At 35.0% G+C, this 26,603-nt stretch overlaps 1 protein-coding gene across 2 annotated transcripts; it reads left to right on the forward strand.

Annotated features, from left to right (window-relative positions):
* Window positions 1-26,603, forward strand: LOC102805929 (uncharacterized). 2 transcript variants are annotated; one of them, XM_085504405.1, is made up of 15 exons: window positions 1-91; window positions 2,012-2,149; window positions 2,548-2,691; window positions 4,561-4,653; window positions 7,003-7,212; window positions 9,008-9,203; window positions 14,531-14,956; window positions 15,935-16,034; window positions 16,768-16,862; window positions 17,850-18,990; window positions 20,425-20,473; window positions 22,450-22,571; window positions 23,856-23,914; window positions 24,773-24,859; window positions 24,993-26,603. In XM_085504405.1, the coding sequence occupies exons 1-15, from the start codon at window positions 20-22 to the stop codon at window positions 25,088-25,090; spliced, it is 3,030 nt and encodes a 1,009-aa protein (XP_085360531.1). In that variant the 5' UTR covers window positions 1-19; the 3' UTR covers window positions 25,091-26,603. The 2 variants fall into 2 exon arrangements, with proteins under 2 accessions (XP_085360531.1, XP_085360532.1); XM_085504406.1 differs by lacking the exon at window positions 4,561-4,653.

Raw genomic sequence — 26,603 nt, forward strand, 5'->3', positions numbered from 1 at the left:
GATTACAAGACGCATTGACATGGCGATGTCCACGTTGTGTGTCGAAATTGCCCAGAATTTTGGGGCAGAAAATCGCATTTCATTGTCGGAGGTAAGTCAGTGCGTTCGCCCAAAGGGTAATTTACTATAATGATAATACTTCACTTGTTTGATAAGAGACCATACAAATGAAATTTGGTGAGCTTTTATCCAGACGGTAATGAAAAATATGGTCGGCATGCATGTGTGAACCTTCCTGAAGACGCATGGCGAACAGAAAGTAGAGCGTATTTTTCGTGTTATAAACCACGACTATTAATGTTTCGACCCCAAGCTGCCTAAGTTGTTCTGTTTTTTATTTACAGTCGAATATTTATCACGATTTCAAACCCCTACGGTGTATATATCAAAGAGCAAACAAACGTATTCTTGCCCCACTCGTGAGAAGCATTAGCCATGTAAATTAGTACTGTAACCGACCGGTACTAAGAACGTACCGGGTATTGTATCTGCATAGCGGGAACTTTTTCGAAAAGGCGTGCCTTCAGTTGTACGTTTGTCAACTAATGAAAATGCGCACTGTTATTTTGTTTTTGCCATAAGGTTAAACAATATCGGTGGCGTCATGCCATCATGTCGAAGTTTGTGACATGATCACTTATGGATAGTATGCGAGGGGCGAGGTGGTCCAAAAGGTGAAAAGTTTAAAGTTTAAAAAACGTGGCACTATTGTTCAGAGTTCACCAAAACATTGTAACCAGATAAGGCTCACCCCGTGCCAACCCAGGGTCGGCTAGAGTCTTGGTAAACTGTGCCGATCCACTTGTTGATAAAATGGATAAACTAGAAACTACAGTAAAAACCAAACAATATACTATTATGCTCCAGTCAATGTCAACCCCCACCCTCCCCACCTCGGGGTTTAGTGGGGGATTTGGAAATTATTGTTGTAAAATTTGCGAAATGCCCCACCTCCTGGGGCAAGATGGATAGGCAAATCCCCAACCAAAACAAACCCCCACATTTCTTCCACAAATCGCCACTGTCCGCCATGCTTGCTATCAGCCGAGTACTAGTGATGCTAGCAATGACGAGACACGAAACACGGCTATTACCCCACCTCCACGGGCACAGTTTGGCGGTAAACCCTGTCTAATGCCCCACATTTGTCCCGTATCGCCAGAGGTGGGAGGGGTCGGGGTTGACATTGACTGGAGCATTACTTCTTTCAAATATTTTTAATATTTAAATCACTGATGCATGTAGCAAGAAGATAACTTGTCCAGTCGCCAGAAATGCTTACTTTAGCAAGTATAAACGGTATAAACAGAATCTAGGTCAATTTATATACCTCTAGTATTTATAGAACAATGGCTGTGTGAATGGTGTATCATCATTTGTAGCAGTGAGCCAGCTCTCTTCTATTGATACAGCATGGACCATCAGACCATCTAGTATTGATATAGTGTGAAGTCTGAACCATGGACTCTGTGATGTGTTTTAATGTGTGCATCAGTTTTCTCAAAAGAACACCATTTTTAATTACAGTACATAAGTGCAGTAATTTAGGTTTATGCACTTTTGGGAGTGATAATAGGTTTAAGGTTAGGGCTTAGGTTTGAAGTGTATACATGAATCACCTGGGTTACAAGGGTTTAGGTTTATGCTTGGTTTGGCAATTAGAATCATAATATTCAAAGTACTGTGGAATACTTTATTTTCGCTGGAATTAATTTTTGCTGAAAAGGCTTTTTGGGTGTTTGGTATGGAATTTATTTTCACTGATTTTTGACGAGTTTAATGTGAAATATAGGAAAAAAAGTATATTCGCTGGATTTTATTTTCACAGAATCATCCCTTAAGCGACAATAGCGAATATAAATTCCAAGCGAAAATAAATTCCAAGCGAAAATAAAAGTATTCTACAGTAGCTTGCAATATACTGAATGCCAAGAATAGCACATTTTGACAAAGTTCTCAACTGGAAGCTTGAAATATCCCCCATGGAATTCACCTGCTTTTTAACTTTCAGGAATCTGAGAGTGTTGAAGATTCTGAAAATGACAGTCAAATGAACAGTAACTTCCTAGATGCTGTGAAAATGTACACAGAACAGACAGGCTTAGTTCACATGCATCTGAATTCAGTGGGCTCCGAAATGTATTATCAGGTGAGTGTATATATACTGGCTGGTTTGAGTTAATGTTCTAGAACTCGTGTCGAAATAAAGAAATTGCGAGATTCTTCAGCTACAGTATCTAAGACAAAATATGGTTTGAACTGTTGTGCATAAGTCTTAAATAAAATGATGAAATGGAATTATCGTTGGGAAAGCGTTAAATATGAATACCCCCCGGTAGATGTTAAACCTTGGCAATATTTGCAAAGCAAAATTTTTTTTGTTAGTGGTTAGCACAGTTAATTTATGTGCTAGTCGTCATACAGAGCTCATTTGAATTTTACATGCGTTGTACACATTGCAAGAGACCCATGCTGAATATAATGGGATGCAACATCTGTGGGTCTTTGAATGATGAGTATCTTTGTTTTTCTATCTTTATCTACCAGGGATCTGACAAACAAGTTGATTTATTGACAACACTGAGAGAAGGTATGGAAGTGGTTGATGATAATCAACTTGGTTATGGTCATTTAAATTCAATCAGCTCACATGAAAATGAAGATAGCTGTAGTTCCGCACCTTATCTCAAGGTAAAAAATTGAATTATTTTGTTTTTTTCTGATTCTTTGCCAGATTGCTTGTATTTATTGAGCGAGATTTTATTCAATTCATTCAGTTTCAACAAATTATTACAAAAATTAATTCTAAAATGGAGATTTATTCATCCTCAAGTAAATTCAAGCATGCTCTAATATTCTGGGTATGAATAATTCAGTCTCTTGAATACAAGCATCTGGTTTTTGTTTTTTTTAAATATCGAAGTAGTCAAATTGTCAAAAATGAACCCAAAAGTTTGTAAACATTACTAGAAAACTAAAACTATCGATGATTGATTAGTTACAGTGCCACATTACATGGATTATTGCACAGCCCAGACTTGTAGTTACAAAAATGTGGTAAGAGGAATGGTCGACAATTGCAATTTGCATGTAAAAAGTTGAGAAGTTACATCCAGCATTTCAGCTTACACAAAGTTAATTTAATAAAGTTGGAAGAATTATACGAGAAAATATTGAAATAGTAATTGGTCTAAATTTGCATTTCTTGTGGATTTTGTAATGGTTTCATCACATTGGTGATTTTGGGTTCGTTTGCCGACAACTGATTGGTTTGACATCATCAATATAATAAAGGAGGGAATGATTTAACAAGATGCATCTGGCAATTGACAGTGGAAAACATTTAAAAATAACAAGTGTATTAAAACTGCAGTTTCTTTGTTGAACGTTTTATTCCGGGAATGAAATGAGGAACATGTTGGTGCAATACACGCCTAGACTCTCTTTCGATGTAGGCGTGTTCTGCCCTGTTAATAACTTGAGATTGGTGGTTATATTGTGTAATGTATTGGGTTTTTGTTCCATGCTCGCAATGGCAGTTGCCACTCTCAAGGACTCGTGGGAGGAAAAAAAAACACTAATTTTATCACAGAACTTCCTATTTAGGAAGTTCTAGCTGAATTCACATGTTGCTGTACTTAGCATGTAACTGGACCTATAAATATAATGTATAGAAAAGTATCGTTCCCTTGGAAACTCATGAAATTGTCAGTTTTGTGAAATGTTTCATGATATTAAGATTCATAACAATAAACTGACATGTCACTGAGCACAATTTTGAGATATGAAGGAGTAATTCCACCATAGAAAGTGTCTTTTTTTTATGACATTTGGCACTCCTGTATCTCGAAAAATTGTCTGGTGAACCCTAATTTTGTTTGTTTTTGTTTTCGTTCTTGATACTCTAAGTATGAACTCGAATGAGTATGACAAACATCTTGAATTCTGCTTGAACCTCCTCAATGGCATTTTAAAATCAATGCAAACTGTTGAAAATCTGTGTCTCGCTCAATATAAAGTGGCTTTCACAAATTTATTTCTGATATCACTTCTATGAAAGGCGTGGTTATATATTCTAGTCTGAATCATAGTTAATCAGATGCACGATATTACATTTTCCATCTTGAAGACTTTGACTATCCATTGTATTTATGGCATTTACACAAGAAACTGAGGGAACAATTCTATTAGATGTAAAATTAATGTAAATGCCTCATTGGTGGTTGGTTTCCTTGCTGGAAAATTTATATCGTATCTGATGACCTGTTTTTCAGATTGTAACCACTTATGGAAGTGTACATATTTAAACAGTGTGTCACCTGTGTGTGAAAGGGGAGATGTAAGAAATTTTTGAGGTATAGCTGTATAAATTGTATATATAGCTTGTTTTTAGGAGGTTCTGAGATAGCTGCTCACAATCGAAAGAGAGTCTGGGTGCTTCACTGTTACAAGTGATGAGAAATCAAAATTTAAATTTTAGTGATGTTTTTTTTTTTTTTTTTCAATGATCATATTCATGCTCACTGTTTGTTCATCTTTCACAAATTAATGCTTATTAAGGTTCTCAGCGACATCGATGACAGCTTCAGCATCCTTGACCAATTAGATTTTGAGGCTGATGCTGGTCCCTCGTGTGATTGGTCAGAACTGAAGGTACTTGTGTACATTGGGATACCATCAGAGGGTGGTTAAAAATCCTTTCATTTTAAATTTCTGATTTATAAGAATAGACTTTGGTACTATGTTGCTCTTTTGTCTTTTGCTCATTAAAAATTCACGGACCTTGTAAATATCAACACATTTGTCTTGTCAACTCCCAACTACATGTACAAAATCAAATTTTAGCTTAAAATCGGTGGCAAGGTGAATTTTACTATTCCATAACTACTTCAAGATGTGGTTGTGAAATCACCACTTTCAGAAAGTGTAGGATTCAGGATTTTTATAGCATCAAAAAATAGAAATAAAACAATTTTGTAAACAGATATACAAATTTCACTTTCACATAAAGTGTGTGAAAGTGAAATGCTTTTCTTTGAAAATAATTCTAAACAATAAAACTTTATTAATACTGGTTTTATGGCAAGCAACATAGTACTGTTTTGTAAAAGTAGGGCTTTTGGATGTCCTAGCAAAATGGAGGATTGTCTCCTATCGATTCTAATAAATATTTACATTTAGACGATTCTAATTTTTAAGTTAAATCAGGCTTTGTAAAGAATTTTGTTTTCACATCTCATCAGATAATTGATGTAATGTTGAGTGGTGCGTTCTTATAATCACTGCACAGACGAATACTTTCGACCAACCCCATAATATGAATCACTACTTTAGTACTAACACTTGCATGCACCAAAACCTAATCGGTATACCATGTGGTTTTATTTCAAGCCAAACTTTAAAAGACGTAATAAATCATTTTTGTTTTGCAGTTTTTATCATGAAGACACTACTATATACTAGAAATCGCAATTCAAATTACGTGACTATGCAAGTTAATTCAAATTTGATAGGATTTGTGTAATGTACATGTAGAATACTCAATGGGGTCTTCAGGAGATTCCCCTTAGCTCTATGCAGTTATTACATGTGACGGTTCCACGCAGTAAAATTGGTTTGTTTGTTATGTAAAAGGTCATCAAAGGAACAGATGTGACCTGCCCTATTTGTTCTGTTAGAAGCGCACGTCTGATTGACATGCATTCAAGCAGCTGCATTAGCGCTGTAGCCACGTCAAACAATTTCATTTTGGCTTCTTGATATTTTCTGAACACTTGTTGGACATTTTTTCCATCAACGCTAATTATTCATCAATCAAGTGAATAATGTATCGTCTGCTGAGAGCCTTCATGAATAGAAGAAAAAAATGCGTCAACAGACGGCATGTTAAAAAGCATACACAACATAAAATGGTGAAAAAAGTGCACTCACTTCAAATAGAGCAAATACAGATCATATCATGCTGATTGTGTGACCTTTTTCTAAAATGACTCGAAGCTTCTCCAAAATGCCAAAATTTCATCACCAAAGGCATAATTGTAAATATTGCACTTGGAATTGACAGGTGACAATGTTTCCGACTTGTGAAGACTATATTTAATTGTGACTTTATTATGATGAATCTAAAAGGTTTATGTGTGTATAGATGTATATTCCTAAAATCGGTTAAATACCAATTTAAATAATCCATTCTTGGTCTGTAATGTGGAGGGAAGGTATCCAAGGAATGGCCAAAATCTCATCCAGAAATGTCACATTGTCTAGCATACATCGGGATTTATATTTTGATAATGTTAGTCAATGTCCTATTATGAACTATTTTAATGTCTTGGTTGCACTTTTAAATTTGCCCAATTAGAGATGTTGCGATTTAGATATGTATTGATGAGATTAGGGTGCCGGCCATCTTGCATGCTTAACTACTCCAACCGACTTTGGGAATTGCTCAAACATGAATAAGCATCTACCATGTGCATTTAGTGAATATTTCATTCAAAACTAGTTTGGTTCTAATCAGTACAGTACCCCCGTCTTTGAAGGAACTATTGAGGGAGACCTCTTAAGTTTGTCAGCTACTCTTAAAAAATGTTGTTCACTGAAAAATTAAATCGTTGTTAAATGAAATTTGGTTCTTTATTTGCTTTTGCTTTTCGAGCCATGAGCATTTGCAATGCCAATAAATTACGAACTATAATTGAAGATTTCTACCTCAATGTTCCGAATAGACCGGTTTCACTGTAATATTTTTATTTGGAAAAAAAAAGTTGTCGCGAGATTCATTAAGATTTTGTATTTAAATGAATATTTTATTAACCCACTTTGTCGGTTTTCCCAGTCTTTTCATTTTGCGAGATGTTTTACAATCTATGTGCGCATTGCGAAATGATATACAAATTGTAACTATTGTGTAATTTTAAAATGTGGCTGTTCTAAAGATGTGCTTATACTGTACTTGGGCGGCTCACTAATGAATTGTTTCTTCTCACTAACTTTGATGTGCAGTACTCTCTTAAGAGTTCAACGGACTGGATGCAGAGATTGGATCCTATGGATCCATTCTTAAAGGAATTAATGCAGTTTGATGATATAGATATAGATGAAGTACAAAGTAGTGGTGATGAGCCGCAGAGTGAGAATCCGGAAACAGAAACAGAAGCAGAAGCAGAAACCAACTTGGGTAGCGTCGATGCGAGTGAAGCATCCAGTGACAAGGTATGTTGTAAGTTTACGTTGTCATAAAATGAATAGATTTTTACTTGGTTTATACATGTAAAGTCTGAAAGCACAAATTTGCAGATGTGCAAGTCTGTCAGTCCATTTTTGAAATAAAAAAGTTGTAAAAAAGTCTGTGAATTGCATTCTCCTGCATTTGTGGAGCTCTTTCATCTAGGGGTTCTGCTATTAACCTAGATTTGATCTTTAACCTTTTACGTACAAATTTTTAACTGCTGTGGATTTTTAAAAATGGCAGATCAAGCAACCTTCCAAACTGTCTAAATCCCACTCCTATGAATTCAGTTGAAGCTTAAAACGATGAATTTTGCAACGAAAGTGGAATCAAGGATAATAATTTTACCAATTAATGTTACACCGGGCGCCAGATATTTACATACACAGGCGGGTATGTAACCTTTGCTTCTATAACGGTCACTGTTCAGGAAAGTGTGTGGGAATGTTGCAAAATCTCTCAGTAATTGCCTACTGGGTGAGGGAGTTAGGTGTATGTAAAGATCTTGCGCCCATTGTGAAGTTCTTTGCAATCAGAGTGAAACAAAGACGGTAGTTCGCGTCTATTTGAGACTTTACACTATCAAGATTTTATTTTTTCAGTTTTGTGATTGGTGTATTGCGTAATACTAGATTACATCAATGGCATTGCAAATGAGCTAGGATTGAGCTGTACCAGACCCACTGGTTTGTTTTAATGATGAATTCAAACAGTGTATACGGTATGCCGGCAGACTTTTTTTCCAAAATTCCTAAAATGCACAACGACAAAAAATGCTTTTTAACACTTGGTTTTCTCGTACGACCTGTGCATATAATTGGTTCCTCTTTCTGTGATATATAACGCTCACTACTTATAATGACATGTTCTTGCAAGTTGTTGTTTTGGTCAGATTTATTCAATTGACGCGACAATTAATAATTTCAACCTTTTTTTACAACCAAATCTTGCTTTTCTACCCCCTTCCTCCAAAGCACCATAACGATATGTAAATTTCTGGAAATATCATCAGTAAAATTATGCTTCTTCTGACACGATATATTGTGGATGCCACAAAATCATATTTTCTCGCAACCAGTAACTTGCCGAGTCTAGAGATAAATTGATTTGTATTTTTTTTAACTGAATTTTTAATTTAAATGCAAATTCATCCATGTTTAACCAAATTTGGTATTTCTTCCCTCATAATGAATGGGCCACTCTTGATAAATTTTCTTGGTACTCCACATTTTGTAGATGTATTAATTTTTCAAATGACCTGCATTATTCTGTTCTTATTTAAAAATACTGGCAATATATTTTGCATTAAAAAGATAGTGGGAAAATGAGCATTATGGACAAAATTGTAAAATTTATCATTTTATCAAAAAATGCTGTTTTTTATCTTATTTTAAGCAATAATTATATAACATGGTTTGAATGTTTTATATTTGTGTACAATGTATTTCGCATTTACCGTAGTGAAAACTTTATTTGTTCCAGAATTTATGAATACACAATTTTTACAATTATGCATTTTTAAAACCCAAATATCCTTTTTGAATGAGTAGTTGAATGGTTGGTCCTCAAATATTTTATCAGCTTTCAAATGAGGTATCGCATAAGATGATTGGACTGTTTGTCTTGGTAATGTCCAGTCAAAAACACATAAATTCTGCCATTTTCTGTCAGAAAGCTGGGGGACAACAGAAACAATCTATCCGGAACTGGTGTGGAAAAAGTTATTGGCAATATACATTTCAATATGGTTTACCATAAATGTTTTTTTTTATACTTCAGGATTTAGATGACGAGAGTGACAAACCGTTAAAAGATGTTGGTGAGATAAATCTGGAACAAAGTCCAGTAACTTCATTGAGGAATTTAGTTGATAGAATTCCGATAAGTTTTGGTCAATCCCCATCACTATTTGACACAGAAAAACAGCTAGAGGCTATACGAAAGGATGCAGAGTCCAAAGAATCCTCATTCTACAGTAAGTAGATTTTTGATTATTTAAAAGCACTGCCAAATTTCTAGTTTCTAATCATGAGAAAATGTGTTGCATTATCATAGTACATCACCATGCATGATGTAGTGTTAAATTATTTATGGAATCATTTCATTCATGCATATATTGAAGTAAACTAACGCTGATTAAAAGTATGAGAGGGTTGTGAAGTAATTTTGAGAGACCTTGTCGGGGCGAGATGCAAATTAAGTTAAGTTGAATTGTCTAGTTAGACATCAAAATGTTTTCTATAATTATTCCATTTGCTGTATTTCTGTACAGCAATAGCTTTATTACTGCGATCAGTGATTAGTTTAGAACCTACCTATCACAACTTGAGTTTCGTGTCATGTGACACTGGAGATCCTTGCGCCATTATTAGTTATTTTGTTTCAAGCTGATGTTGTTTCCCGTTTCGTAGTTCAATAAATGTCAATCCTGACATGAAACATTCCTACTACGTTTATTATTCCGACCTATAGTATACAGTGGCTATACTTCGAGCCAAATCACGGCCACAGACATTTTGTTCTGATAGTATTGGTTCAATATAAATTCCAGAAAACAAGACAGCAATCTGTTTTACTTAGAGTAAAGTTCTATGTTTTAGTTTGATTTTGGAATTGCAACAATTCTATGTATTTAAATCTGACAATTTTTCCCTCCAATATTTTGATGCCTCTTTTGTACACTTCTTAGCTCTGCTGTCATCCCATTCATATCCCGGGATTGTCTGTTCGTCCATCGACAATTTTCAACATCTTTTTGAAAACCACCATCTCAATTGCTTTTGTACTTGATATCTAGGTATCTTGGGTGGATCTCTACCAGATTTGTTCATTTTATGATACCATTAATTCTATATTTTTGGGGAATATATTTCATTTTTGATAAAAAAAAATATTTTCGACTTCTTCTTGAAAACTAATGGCCCATTGGCTTTGATATTTGAGGTGTTCATAATTTTGGTGAACAATTTGAAATTAAGCTGACATGTTCTCAACAGCCAGAACCAAACTTCTATTTTGTTGTTTAACTCTTATAGATGTTAGTTGGCTACCACAATGTTTTTGTAGAACAGATCTATTTTGGCTGTCAGGTCACTTGTATTTATTTTTCCGTAATTTCTTTGTCAGTTGTTGACAAAACAGATGTAATTTCTAATTGTCTACAGGTCCTGATTAGCATTGCTGAAAATATACAGAATAAATTATGCAGGTTTAGTATTGGTTGTGATAGTTAAATGTTGACGTGGCATTACAACCGTAAATTGAACTAGATATGCTGACACAAATAGGTTTCATATTTAGATGTTTCATATTTAGATCAATCTTTTAGTATTTACTATTTATAAAAAAAAACTACTGCATTAACATTATCAGATCTGACCCTTTCTTTGGTATCAGGCAAATAATTAAATCTATTTGCACTGTGAGGTTATTTAGCATGACCAAGTGACCTTTGAACTAATTTTGCATTGCCCAGGCTATTGTAATTGTCTGGTCTGTTTGAAGATTTAGCTGATACTTATTTTTATCAATCATTTTAGAATGCTGATATTGTCTGTTTTGAACAAAAACATGTTTTTCTGTTGAACCCTATTAAATTTATGCAATTAAGACTATCATTTTGGTGATAAAATTGATCAAAAGTTCAACAACAAATTTGTGTGTCTTGCCGACTCGTATTGCCGGCTTGTCGTAAAACTCGTTTTCCAATACAACACAGTAAGTTTTTCTTTATTTAATATTTATTTATTTCTTGTTGTTTTTATGATACACTTGGCTCTGTAGTTCAATTCGTAATTTTTATACCAGCTCCGTAGCATTTTTTTTTTTTTGGCAGGTTTTTTTTTTTTTCGCCCTCTCGCATTTGATGTGGGGTCTCCAGAGGATATCATCCATACAATTAAATCAGTGTGGCCTTGGTTAGGTCTGGGAATTTGTATATATATGAAAAAGTTCATTAAATTTTTAAGTTTTCTAAAATAGAATACTTTGCTTGCAAAATGCCAGAGATATTGTGTGACCCCCCCCCCCCCATAGTGTTTTTGTTCCCTTCCCATCATTGCTTCCATTATTCAAAATACCATGGTAACATAGATTGGGGAAACAGCAGATGCAATTACAGTAGTGTGGGTGGCTTCCCAATATCTTAGCAATCATTTGTGTAGTCTGTTTTCAATCCATATATTTATTTGCTTATGTGTTGATTCAAAATTTATTAAAAATGCGTTTTTTTTTTGCTGCTGTTATCACAACAATATTTACAATCTGTTAATGCAAGAACAGCTGCGGAGATGAGATAATTTGACACGGTTGAAATAACTTTTGAAAAATATGACAATTTGCATGTGTTTATCTTCATTGCCTGTATGGTGGTGGAGGCATCAAATAAATCTGTGCTTGCCAATTGCAATCATCAGGTGTTGGTATACAATCTGGATTGTAATGCTAGATTTCAATTCTTTAAAAGTTTTACCTTTGAAATACTTGCATACATTAACTGTTTAAATGCATTCATAAAAATGACTGTACTGTAACGACTGTATCTGCTCTACCTTCCCATAGATAAAAAATTACCCTTGTTATATACTGAATACTGTAAAAGAGTTGATTATTCACTGAGTTTTAATTTTGCTTATTTCGCTGACTGAAAAATGCGCTAAGTTAAAACCCAGTGAATATGTAAAATTTAGCATAGAACACATTATCTAAATGTTAAAACCGTGAATTTAAAACCCACTGAATATGCCTGTAATGCTAAATCAGTGAAATTTAAACCCTGTGAAAATTAGTTATTTTACAGTAATTGAAATAAACTTGTTTTGATCATGGAAACTCTTATATAGTATACTTAATGTATAGGGCAGGCAAACTGATGTGTATAAATTATTCTAAATATGGTTATTACCTGAAAAGATGAGTTGTGGACATTTATTCCACAAAACATGTAATAAAATTCTCATCTGCTACCTGATTTCACACAATATTCAAGCATAAAATAATTAGGACAATCATTATTACACTATATATAATTTTTTGTAACTAGTATATTGTCAACTATATTGCTGGTTTCCATGGAAATTGTAACTATGCAATTCTTGTTTTTATATAAAAAACGATTATAAGACTGTCAGTTGCAGGTTTTGTGTAGCAATTTTGAAACATAATACTGTGAAACACTTTATTTTAGCTGGAGTTAATTTTTGCTGAAAAGACTGTATGTTTTGTATGGAATTTATTTGCATTGATTTTAATGAGTTTAGTGTAAAATATAGGAAGAAAAGAAAAGATGTCTTTGTCGGATTTTATTTTGACTGAATCATAAATCCCTTCAGCGAAAACAGTAAAAAATAAATTACAAACGAAAATTAATGTAGCGAGACTATTATTTGTGTTGAAAATTACGATTTTCACATTTATTTATCAATTGATGAAATGCACTATAAACTTTCATATGATAAAGTCAACATAACATAGAATGTCATGCAAGTTGGTTAAAATGTAGATTTTCTGAAGGAAAGCAAGGCAGCCTCAGTAGTGTTTTCCAAAATCAACAACACAGGTTTAATCTGTGTGCCTATAAGTTTCAAAGATAAACTCAAGACAAAGCAATGTTAGGATGTGTTATCAGTAGCTATCTGACACACAATGAGTGTTTCCAAACATTTGAGTGGTTTGTCTCTGCCCCCCCCCCCCCCCCCCCCCCGTTTGTTTCACAAATTAGTCATTTGCATATGAATGTGTCAGACACAAGGTCACACAGCCACTGAAAAAAATCATTGATTTTGGTGTTTTCATATGCCGAATTTATCCAAATATAGCTATCCCATTCCTTTATTTTTTTGGTTTCCAATAGCCTTACACATTTGGATGTCCCTACACATGTTAAAACAGACCTTGATGGGAAAACAAATTGATTGTGCCGATAAACAAGTTTGAAAATCTTTGCTGTTACTTCATGGACATTTTCTAGGAGTTTATGTTTTTCAAAATACAAGGTCTTTAACAAAAAATAACGTATACTTATTGTAGTCGGATTAACACCAAATTTTCACAGCTTTAAGGTGACAATGAAAGGAACTTGAATGTGTCCAGACAAACTATTTCATCGATTATTAACCAACGAGTTGTGGTTTGAGTTGGGGGCAATGCGACTAAAACAGTAATTGAAATTCAGCACACTATTTTTTAAAACGCGTTGCTTGAATAAAACTGACCAGACACATTCAATTTACCAGACTATTGAACAACTAGGAAAAGTGAAAAAAATACTTCTTACCGCCAGCATAAATGCGTAATTATTTTTTTTACAGAAAAAGTAATTTTTCACCTTTGATTGAGTAACGCGTCGTAGAATGCAGATACGGGCATGCAAAATACACTTGTGAAAAGCTTGAAGTCTGGCGATTCTAAAAATATATACTTTCCCGGGTCCATTTGTAGTCATTTAGTCACAATTAGAAGATGAAAACAAGTATGCAAATAATAGTCCCGCTACCTTAAGTATTTTACAGTAATGCCAGATATTAATGGCTTGCCTAACATGTAATGCAAGAAGGATCTACCATATTTGTTGCTACTGTAACAGTGATTTATGGTGAATATTGTCTGTAGTTGCAACAGGTTTCTCTGTAAATGTTTGTACAATAAAAACTGTACAGCCTTGCGTGTTGTGAATACGTACATCAACAATTGGGGGGGTGTGTGATTGGGGCAGACATTGGAGTGCCTTTACTGCCTTAACCTTTTTACCACCAGACTTTCTTGTCCAAATTTTTCGTCACTTTTCTTGTATTCTTCAATATTTTTGGAAATGAACCCTAATTTTGGGGCCTACAGACAAAATTCGAGTCAATTTTTGGTTTTTACTCAAAATTTTGTTATTTTTGTTTCCATTTTTGAAGGAAATTGCAGACCATACACGGGACCATTTTGTGAATTTGTGATGAAAACGGGGAAACTGGTGGTGAAAGGATTAACCACCAGCATGTTGATTTATTTTTAAGCCCATTGTGGAATATTCAGTTAGTGACATTTGGTTGAGCGAATTCCACAATCGGGATTAAGAAATTGCCTCGTCCATCCTATTTCTATATTTTAAAATATTAACGGTAATCTTTGTTTGAAATCGTATCCATGTTTTTCGTGCTTGTGATGATTATTTACCAAACAGTAAATCATTTTTGAATGTGATTTTGAACTAGAGTAAACACTGCAGTGTGTGGAGCTTTGAATGCATTTTATTTTGTCTATGTAAAAAAATTAAAATAAAATTTTTGTAAAATATTAAACTTCTTTAACTTTCAGGTTTACCAATTAAGAAGTTGTGTAGACCAAGAAAATATTCTAGTACATTGGAAAAAATACTTCTAAATGCTGATGTTCCTATTGAGGATATCGTTAAAGACATACAATCAGGCGGTAGTGGACATTTGTATAGTGCCGCACCCACCCCACCTAAACAGAAAAATTACAAACTTGGTACAGGAGCAAATAAACATATAGAGGAGATTGTACTCAGTGATTCAGATGATGAAATAGATGCAGTAAATGAGACGAAGGTTGTCTCAAAGGATATTGTAACTGTTGATGAAAACAGTCATATTATGGAGAGTCGTGATGCAACTATTACTGACACAAAAATGGTCTTGGAAGAGGATGGGTATGATCTTGAAGAAGGGGAGATTTTAGAAGATGAATCAGTGTTAACAAATGAAAAACAAACTGAATCAGGTAGGACAATGATTTTTAAATGTTTATCGGCTGTTGAATTCTGTAAATGGTGTGGACATGTGTGCTTGTGAATAAAAACGTTTTACAATGCATTGAAAATGCATCACTCGCTGAAACCCTCCATGTACTGTCAAAATAAATGGGGGAGGGGATGGCATGAACATGGGACTTGTTAATGTTGATTTGCATCACAGGGTGTCGAAAAATTCAGCAATATTAAAGTCACTGCATTTGTTAATTCACTTTTGGGTAAATCAAACATAATGAAATTAAATATATTAGTGTGCATTCTAAACATGGTATCCCGAAAGTCCTGTTTGGATCGATGGAAATGTTGAGAAGGTTTGTTGTTGAAAATCCAATGTCTTTGAAACTTGACTATTAAGGGATCAACCATTTGAAATCGTGGTGTGTTGAGCTGTAGGTGGAATTATTTTTTCATTGTCTTATCTGTATATTTTTATTCCATGAATGCGCCAACATGCTTTCCCAGCAATACCTTGCATGCAATTTTTCCCTTCGGTCTTGGCTTGCAAATTGTTTAATGAAATCATCCAGCCACTGCTTTGATTTCAAATGGTCTACCTATAACCCACTGTCAGTCAATAGCACATTACACCAATGGGGGAAGACCAATTACAAAATCATGGATCTTTAAGGGAAATGTTCCTCTTTTAAAAACATGGTATCTCCCTCAGACAGGTTAATTAAATAAATCTAGAAAGCTTGTTGCTTACTGGTTATATAAATTATTTGCTATATGAAAAGTCTAAGTTTTATAATGCTATTCATTCTTGGATTGTAAAGTGGATAGGGTGGTAATTATCTACGAAAAAACAAAGTTAGTATTAGCCACTACCAGTACTAGAACTATTATATTTTTGGTGAAATCCACGTCAAGGTTTTAGTGTTGTGATCAGTCTGGTATCAAATCATAAGCTTGCACTGTCAGTGTTTAATAAAGCTGTCTTTTTTCAGGTACATTAATTGAAGCCAGAGATGTTGATAGCCTATTAGAACAGTTTGAAGAGACGGCAGCAAATCTTCAGTTGCCCAATACACCTGAAGATTCCCCGGAGTAAGTTTATTTCATTTTTTTTACTCCAGTGTCCACAAGATGTTCCTAGTGTTTTTATAATTTACTGTATCATGTCCTATGTATTGTATTCCAGTTTTCACTGTATTCATTTCAATAGCTTGTATTGCATTTATTTCCATTGTTCACTGTAATTACTCATTCCTAGCATAGCATGTATAGTTAATAGTTGTGTTCATTCCAGTGTTCACTATTAACACCTGTGTTCATCAGTTTTGAGGTAACACTTTGTGTTCAATACTAAATTAGTTGTATAGGTTAGATCACGGTCCGAGGTGACAATGAGAATTTGAACGAGGGCCGTTGGGTGCTCAGTCACCGAGGGCGTGATCTTATAAACCGACTTAGCACTGGCCAATCAGCCCGAGAAATGATTCGTATTAACCAATCAAATGATGACACATTTTGACAGCAATCAGACTGGTGAAATAACATTTTAGTACATTTTGTCAAAATGTTGCAACGATGGCCTGCGTGCTGCCAGTAGCGTCAGTTGAATTGAACGCAACTCAGTGGATACTTAGTATCTGATTTTGGTGTTATAAATAGTTGCAATGAAAATCTTGCGTTTTTTCAGCCGTGATCTAAGTGAATTCGTGGTGAAATAGAACCACACTTTATGGCGACTGATTGGTCGAGGGCTGTTGGCCATGTGCTAATTTGTATTTCATAATGTTGTAAACACATCTGTAATTCTTTCGTGTTTATTTTACAGGGCAGCTTACAGTCAACAGAAAAAAGGTGTCAAGTTGAAAAAGGACCTTGGAAAGCAATATCCAGTTTTAAAATCACATTTACTAAAAAGTTCATGTGAGTAAACTACTTAACTAAAAAATATTTACATGTTTATAATCTGAAAAGCCTGTCACCAATAAACCCTTTTTCAAGGACCATTGTATCATGTTCCAGCTGTGTTTAGTGATGTTATTGTTGCCTTTGTCAGTGTTGTACTGTGGGCAGATTGTTTTAATGCCGAATCAGTGATCAACCAGAAACCATCCCATCTTGTTAAAAAATTCTTTTTTTCGATTGTTGCATTTTCTGTAATTGACTCAAAATAAGCACATAGGTCAGCAGAATGTATACACTGCTGCAACTGGGTTTTAAAATGGTTATTGGTGGTAAAGTAAGGCAATTTGGACAAATGTAGATGCATTTGTTGTTGATGGGATGGATGGTGTTTACCATATAGTTAATGACATTGGGATTGTTCCCATTGCATTGTTGCTCCACACAACTTTTAAATTTGAAAATGTCAAATGCATACAAAATCTGCTCCAGTAAAATTACCTCAAAATTATTCCAGTTGTGTTTTAAAAATACACTAAAATCCAGCATTTCTCTTGCGGTTGGATTACGATTTTGGTTGGTACATACATTAAGTATTGAACCTTACTGCCAGTCACTTTGTTTTGCAGGCTGGTGGATATTTTGTATTAATGAATGTTGTTCCAGAGCCACATCTGACTAGTATTCAAATTTCATACACCCATCATACATATGCACATATAATTATTCCACAATCCAAGATGACTAGGTAGATGCATTGAAAGCAATGGTAACTCGGTGTCATTTTGTATTTCAAATCTGATTTAAAAATGGCTGAGTGGTAACTATTTTGTTTTAAATGAATGCCATTTCAGAGATGTATCTGACATGTCTTGTGTACTTCCATATAAAGTAATACCCTCCCTCCAATTTTGTTGGAATATTTTCCATAATTTTTTATTTTATGAGTTATTTAAATGATTTTCAATCGCGCGTTAGAATAATGTACCATATATCTATTTTTTTCAGTGGTGACTCCTCCTGCAACTCCCACCCCTGTGGCAGTCAATGTAGCAGAGATTGCAAAAAAGATTACACCAATTAAAAGAAAAACTGCCATACTTACAGAGCCACTTGCTATGCCAGCGAAAAAATCAAGAAAACGTGCACCTAGCAGTCAGCCAAACAGTCGACCAAGTAGTCGATCGTCTAGTCCTATGATTTCTAGGAACATTTTTGAAGATGCCGAAATACCATACTCTTCTCATGAATTGATTATAGACCATGACTACTGTCAGTCCTATTCACAGGATGATGGGAGTAGAGATTCATTCCAAGAGAACAAAAAACCCCCTTTGGATGCTAATCCTGTATCCAGAAATAACTGCAAGATAACAGAATTTTCAAAGGATAAAGATAGATTTGCAAGATCTCTGTGGGAAAGAAATTCCACTGAACAGTGTTCCAGTGTGCAAGGATTAAGCGAGTGGGATAGCCCTCCTCAAGGACCAGAAATTTCTCAAACTGAAAAACCTGTAGTGACTGTGAAATACTTTGACAAAATACCAGAGTATTTTGCCAGCAAAATGCTTTTCCCTGCTTCTGTTGATAGCAGTGAAATGGCCAAGACTAAAATGGAAAGTAAGGAGCTGTCCACAGTTGATATCCAGATTAAAAATCTAAACAATGAGAGTGATTGCAAGAGAAGATCGCACAGTCGTTCTTGTTCACGCTCGTGCTCTTGCTCCAGATCACGCTCGCGCTCTCCATTGAATTCCAGTTTGTGTTCACGATCTTCATCACCTTGCTCAACCTGTTCTGATTACAATGAAAGATCATACAGAAGTCGGCGAGGACGCGACTCTTACAGCCGATCACGATCAAGATCTTACTCGCGATCTCGTTCAAGATCATTTGCAAAATCTCATCGATATAGGCATTCATATTCGCGCTCGCGCTCAAGATCTTGGTCTCGTAGTCCACGTCAAAGATATTCAAGATCTAGGTCGCGTGGAAGGAGACGTTTGTATAGCCATCGTAGAAGGCATAGGTACACTTACAGTAGATCTCGTTCAAGATCTCCATATAGATCACGCTCGCGATCACCTTACAGATCTCGTAGGAAATCCTACTCGCGACACCGTACAAAATCACCTTACAGTAGACCAAGGTAGGAATGTGATTTTTTTTTTCCGCTTCGCTGTCGACTATGTCGAGCGGAGCTTATTATACGAGTGATTGTTCGTCGTCGTCCGGCATCTGTCGTCCGTGTCAATGTTTTACTTTTTCGACTTCTTGAAAACTACAAGCCTGAATGCTTTGATACTTTGTGTATATGTACCTTGGGTGGACCTCTCTCAGATTTGTTCATTTCATATCTAAAATTTTCTAATTTTGATGAATATTTTTAAAATTTTGGCTAAAGTGATATTTTCAATTTCTTGTTGAAAATTGCAAGTCCAATTGCTTTGATATTACATATAACAGCGGAGCTATCTTAGCCGATAGGTTGCTTGTTTATTTTATTCTATTCTATTTTATGGTTAACATTTGCTGGTCATGCGCTTTATTTCTAATGTGGGAAAATACTATCAATGTGCACTAGCTACAAGCCAAGAGTATAATTTCCAATTGTGTGATTGGTTATTCTAAAGCAATTGATACCAATCATTTGTTTATAATTATGAATCACAATCAATAAAGTAACAATTATGAAACCACTAAAGTACATGTAGCTAATATATTTGGCTATTAACAGTATTCACCAGTCATTTGTTTCCCATTAGACCAAACTTTTATTACTGTAAAATCTGTATTAGAAACCGCGGCTTCTATTAAAATGGTACAATCCAATAGAGGGGTTGCGGCTTCTATTAGAGCATCTACCCATATGAGAAATGATGATTTTTTGGTTCCCAATTGTTTAAAAAGAATGGGTGCGACTTCTATTAGGGATGCGGCTTCTAATACAGATTTTACGGTATTCCTTGTTTCTCAAGTAATTTTTTTTTCCATTAGATTTGTGATTCTCAAGGAATTGTAAGTGAGATAATTGTTCAGCGAGAAAAAATGAAATAAATTTTTATTCCATGTATAGCCTGGTTGGCAGTTTTAACATTAATGAGGGATTTCTCTGTTTTTGACGAGAGTTTCAAGGCGCATCACCACAAACCACGCCACCGCCATGTTCGCCTAGTATTCGCAAGCAGAACAGAGGTCAATACACGAGATTCACTGTCAACCAACGCGCATAAAGTATAGATCTGTGCCAGACTTCGGTACTTTGATTGATACTCCCACAAAAATGAAATTTGGATTTGTTAGGCGGTGGACGAAAAAAAAAAAAATGAAGACAAAAATAATTCTTTTTAGCAATATTTTGCACTCGCAAGTCGGCGTACGCGAGAAATTGTGCTAAGATAAAATTTTATTTTTATTTAATTTTCGGCTGCTGTTCAATCAGTGGGTTCGCGGAACAAGGGATAATAAAAGTCTGGCCTTAAATATTTAATCTGATATGTACAATGTAGCTGCTAAGATGAGGGTTAGATCAAGATGAACTTGCTGGTACCATATAAAATGTCTAATATTGGTTCCATTTTAGCCGAAGAATTGACGAGATAGCTCCAGAGAGAGGCCAGGAGAAACAGTGGGTGAGTAACTGATCTGTAATCTTTTCACAAACCTTTTTGCCACCAGTTCCCTATTTTCATTACATATTCAGTCCTGTTTATAGTCTGCACTTTCCTTCAGAAAATTGGGGGGGGAAATATCTAATTTTTGAGTAAAAATTAAAATTGACTCTAATTTTGTCTGTTGGCTCCAAAATTAGGGTTCATTTCCAGAAATATTGAAGAATTTAGGAAAAAGTGCAGAAAAATTCGGGCGAGAGTCTGGTGGTGAAAAGGTTAAACAAATATTTTTGTAGATGGCTGAATAGTTAGAAGATATTTAAAAATATAATCGTTTTAGTGGTGTGGTAATGCAATTGTTAAATAAAAGATAACAATGGAATTAATTTATAAATATGAAAGCAAGTACAGTAGAACGTCGATTATCCGAACTGTTGGGGGGGACATGCTTTTTGTTCGGTTATGCAAACAGTTCTGATATGCGATCTTGTGTGGGCGTGCTCAAGTTTACAGGCTCACGACACACAAATTCTGATGCACATGACTGTAATGAAATCAAACAATAATACATGTAGAGTACGTCATTAAAAACATTTTTATTTAATCAGTAATACATTGTAATAAAAATGTTGCATGCTGGAATGTTTCAAAATGTCCGTAAAATGTAGCGATAATAAAGTTCTTGGGAAAACCAAGTCCCGGAACCAAGTGAAGACTGATTTCTCTGAACGATTGTCATAGGCTGTTTTCGTTATCTTTCGTTTCAGTCCTGCACTTGAATCCATTTTACTGAAAAAATCCAGCAGCTTTTGTTTTGCCTTGATATCGGATATCATCGATTTACCAACACCATACTCGGTAGATAGATTGCTTGCGGTTTCGCCACGTTCTAGTCGATTTATAATTGACAACTTTGCGTCTAAATCAAGCACACCGCGTTTGCATTTCACTGGGGGTAGCCACGCCAACGCTAGATAAAAGATGCTGATAAAGTAAACGGGTGAAAGGTCGCTGTGTATAGATCGGCTAGCGGCTCGATGTTACCAGATTGCTTGGGGATTTTCGAATGGTAAACTGCTACAACTGATTCCCGATTTTATTGGATTCAGCAAAGTTTTTAACACCTAGAACGATTGACATAATAAATTGTTGTAAAAATCCAGGTTGGCTACTGTGATCACCGGACGTAAACACTTCGACGCTGTGAACCATCAAACTGCCCGCCTGTGGTCGTTGGTTGCCGTTGTCTGCTGATGAACCATCAAAGAGGCACACCAAGGGGTTGTCGTTTCGTCTCTTTTTCACTGCACTATTAAACTGGCGTCGCTTCTGTGGCAAGACATCCCAGAAGTTATTTTCTTTCTTTTTTATTCCGAAGAGGATGTGACTTCTCATACTGGACATTAAAATTAAAAATCGGGGAAAAAACGGCGGTGGAACCCCGTACAATTTTCCCAGGAAACGTATCCGAACTGCGGTGACTTACAACTTGGTAAAGTCATAGAGGGTCTATGGTAAAGTTAAGGATCTGACTGTAAACAGTGGAGAAGACATTTGATGAAGTTTGTGTTTTTAGGACATTTTTTATTTACAGTGGAACACTGGTGTGGCGTAATAGGCTTGTCTGAATTTAGGAAATTATTGGATACTGTAATTCGTTTCATTGTTTGCGCAGACACTGTAAACAATGAACGTACACGTGAAAGACGTCGGATTACATGTTGATAACGGCTTTATTGAAAGTGTTGCACCAGGAAATCACACAAGACGACTGTAGTATTTATTGTTCAGTTGACTTTTGTATTATACGGAACACAGCCAGACCTGCATACAAACTTTGGGGGACACACAGTAGGTTCGGATAACCGAACATTTTGGATAATCTACGTTCGGATAATCGACGTTCTACTGTATGAAAATGATACACTAAGTAATGTTGAATTACTAGAGGGGGAAACAAAAATTTGACACTGTATTGTATAAATGTATCATTTTAGGAGGATCGCAGAGTTGTGTATTGTGGTAGAATAGATGAAGGCACAACAAGAGCTTATCTGAGAGAACGTTTTTCAGCTTTTGGTGAAATTGAAAAAGTCAGTGTACATTTCAGAGATTTCGGGTGAGTAATTTACACGATTTTGTTTCTATTCAATCAGGAACTTGTGAATTGACCTCTGTGCCGAATGGCAGTCATTTTGTTTTGATGTATGCTATTCCATCATGTCTTTGCTACAAGGTGGCCAAATGGCAGCCATTTGAATGTGAAATGTATCAAAATCAAGTATTTCTGCCGTCCTAAATCTATATCATGGTAATACATGGACAGCCTTGATGAGATGAGATTAAAAATGGCTGTGTGACAAATTCTGTATTAAAGGAATGCTGCGCTCAAGCCATGTAGGTAACATTCCTTCCTTGTTGTTGCTCTTGAACAAATTCTACTATGGAGACTGTTTTTAGTCCCCGTTCGGACGTAGTCCGAAAACGGGGACTTGTGTTTTGCCCTGTGTGCATGCGTGCGTGCGTCCGTGATCACCTGCATCTCGAACATGCATGGACCGATTAAGTTCAAACTTCACTCATACATCGCACATTATATGGGACATATGCACACGCATTTTTTTCATGATCCGATTAACGATAGCCGAATAGCGGCCATTTTAAGGCCGAAATTGCATCAAAATAGCACATTTTCACCATTCCGGACCCGGATCTCAGTTATGCATTGACGGATTTTGTTCAAATTTGGTACATACATTAAACATAATAGGACCTTGATGCACGTCATTTTTTTGGGGGGATCGGGTTCGAAATGGCCGACTGGCGGCGATTTTGTTTTAAAGAATTCAGTTCTGGATCCGTATCAGAGACATGTCTGGATTGATCAAGTTCAAACTTTACACACACACATGGTACATCATGTCACAAATAGATATGTGCATTTGTTTCATGATCCGCTTAACAATAGCTGAATGATGGCCATTTTAAGGCCGAAAATGCATCAAAATCACGTATTTTCACAATTCCGGAACCAGATCTCAGTCATGCATGGATGGATTTTGTTCAGATTTAGTACAATGTGTTGTACATATGCAGGTGCATTTTGGTCATGATCTGCTTTGAATGTACATGTCACTCAAATATGAACGAAACAGGGACGTGTCATTGACAATGAGTTGTTTCTTCTGTATATCCCATGAATGATTACATGGAAATTTACATGTTGGTGACTGCACGTGTATGCAATTAGTGTTCCCGATATCAAATGGCTGACTGGTGGCCATGTTAGTTCAACAAATTTCTGAAACTGGACATGCATAGATAGTGTCCAGTATCTGTAAAGTTATTTAGTATCATTGAACATGTTGCATCCTTTTACTTTTTAAATGTACATTTGTTTCAGTGACAACTACGCGTTTATTACGTTCAAGTACAAATGTGATGCTATAGCATGTATAGAGAGTAAGTATTTTAGTGACTAGTCATCATTGTAAGTACGGTATGTGTGCAGTATACAACAAATGCAAAATATCAACTTATCCTAAATGAGAAATGAATTATTCTGAAGGATTCTGGCTGTTTTAGCAATACAATTATTATTTTAAATTGAATTACAAATATTGGCAGCTACTGATGTTGATCAAATTTGCTCGCATGGATTTCAAACCCATCAAACTCCAGTCACCTTTCATAAACTATACCTACCAAATCGTTTGTGTATTTTTTCAAAAACAATTTGATAAAAATAATTATTATAGAAAAAATACATAAATATACAAAATTTTGATGGGAAAAAAATATGGTATTCAAAGGATTGTTTATTTTAGTCTACATTTGACGACTTTCACCATCAGAATTTCTCGCCCCAACATCATTTGAGTCTATTTTTAGTTTTTACTGAAACATATGGTTATTTTTGTTCTTATCTTCTGAAGGAAAGTGCAGATTATACTAATTTGTGATGGAAAGAGGGAACTGGTGATGAATATGTAATTTCAATTTTGGAGCATGCTGGTCAAACTGTTTACTTCTAAAAACGATACTCGCAGTATAATGGCTGTGAAACCAGCTCTAACTAGTGATATCAGGGTGTAGTGCTTCGTTAAAAGAAATTGATCTCCTGTTTAAAGGGGCACTTCCAGTTATAAAAGCCTAATCTCACGGCAAATCTACTTTCTGGAATAAAATTACATTGGATAACAAAAGATTAACTTTGTAAACATAAACATTAGTGTCCCATGATTCTTTGGTGAAATCCATGGGATTGACACATTGTTGCAATGAATGAACATTAGACCATTTTTTTCTCATCTGTTGCAGAAGGTAATAATGACCCAGGTGAACCAAACTATGATTTATGTTTTGGTGGAAGAAGATACTTCTGTCGAACCTCTTATGCTGACTTAGGTATGGGTTTTTAGAAACTTCACACCAATCACAACAGTTATTGCCAAATTCATTCTGAGCATTGATAGTGTTTGAATGCCAATAAAGTGATCAAAACTATAATTACAAAATGTGTCGTGTTTTCTTTTTACAGACTCCAATAGAAAAACAGCAATGGGACAAAAAGAGGTTGAATCACAGTTGGATTTTGATGCTTTGCTCAAACAAGCTCAAAAGAAGAAGAAATGTTAAATAATCAAATGGAAAATGCGGTCTTTGGTTGGGCTTCTTTTTTTAAAAATTGTTTATAATTTCTTTTTGTTGTCTAATCACAATAGCCCCATGAATCTTTCTTGTAATAAACAAGAAAAAAAATCATCCAAGACAATTGCTTGTATCAATCTGCAAATGCAGTTTTTTTCATGATTGAATAATTTTCCACCTGATTGAGAATGCTCATTTTTGGATGTAATGCATTAAAAAGAAGGCAATTCTTATTTGAATTTTGATGGTTGGGTTTTGTGATGAGAAAAAAGAAAACTAATTTCTGCAGTAAAGTGCAACAAAAGATCTTATTGTATCGAGATGGATAACTGTGGCAGGCAGTTAGAAAACTTACAAAGACATGTGCTAAGATTGTCTTGTACAAAAAACTAAAAACGCAACAATATGGTTTGTCAATTCTGATTTGATATAGAATGTCAGTGAAATGATTTTTTTTATTTTATAGATATTTCATAATTTGGTCAGTAAATCACTGGCATATTCAAATTGGATATGTGGAAAATTACTGTGCTTAACCCTTTGACCAGCAAAGTCAACTTCAGGCACCATCCATAGAATATTTCCATTTAGTTTTTTTCCCCCACATGAAATGTTGCGAAAATTTTTGACCCATGCAAATTAAAATGTCACATTTTGCCAGTTTTGTCCAAAATTAGGATTGAATTCAGTGAAAATTACAGAATGTAAACAAATTAACGCAAATAATTAAATGAAAAATAAAAAAAATTGGTGCTCAAAGTGTTAAAAATGTATGGTTTGTTAAATTCCACGATATGTATTGATGGACATTTGAGTTCGTTTTTTCATGCTTGTCCTACAACTATCCATTACTGCATATAAGTGATCCAAAGTCTTTCTGAAATGTAATTGGGTGGTGTTTACACATGGAAAATGAAAACGAATATAATTCGTAACATAAATCATGTTCAAATGATTATATTGATGATACAAAAGCCTTCTTACCAACTGTTACTGAAAATGGTAGGGTTATTTTTTTTGTATTTTGCAAGCACTTTCATTATTTTATTTGTATTCACAAATCATGAGAATATATACACGATAGTGCCAGTGCCAACTATTGTAAAGAGCTTTCAAAAAAAAAAAACATTTTGCCGAAAATGTATTGATGGTACATCCAGATGTATTGAATTTTGTTAAAAATAACCAAGAGTTGTTTAAATTTAAGTCATCTTTACTTTATTACTCGGGTACATGTTAAATACTTCGACTTCCAAAAGCAAGCAGGTCGATAATTTCACTGCTTTATGTAGAGTTGATCTATGTTCAGTAGTGGCTATAGGTATTCATTTATTGCGCTTGCCTCAATAAATCTAGTTTGAGGAGACTGCATTGTACATTTCTGTGTTCAAAGTTTGTCTGATAAATTGAATAGATGCTATTATAATTTCTTTGGGGCAGAATGCAAGATTACATGTGTGCTTTAAATGTAGCAACAATAAAACAAATTGGAAATATTGAA

Source organism: Saccoglossus kowalevskii, chromosome 10, assembly GCF_978046115.1.
Source record: "Saccoglossus kowalevskii chromosome 10, keSacKowa6.1, whole genome shotgun sequence".
In the NCBI taxonomy this organism is placed as follows: Eukaryota; Metazoa; Hemichordata; class Enteropneusta; family Harrimaniidae; genus Saccoglossus; species Saccoglossus kowalevskii.

What these genes read in the sequence shown, in the direction of transcription:
- LOC102805929 (XM_085504405.1), top strand. Translation starts at nt 20, where the DNA reads ATGGCGATGTCCACGTTGTGTGTCGAAATTGCCCAGAATTTTGGGGCA. An exon ending in TGAAAAACAAACTGAATCAG is followed by an intron (nt 14,957 to 15,934) that starts GTAGGACAATGA and finishes GTCTTTTTTCAG; the next exon opens with GTACATTAATTGAAGCCAGA. An exon ending in TGCTATAGCATGTATAGAGA is followed by an intron (nt 23,915 to 24,772) that starts GTAAGTATTTTA and finishes CATCTGTTGCAG; the next exon opens with AAGGTAATAATGACCCAGGT.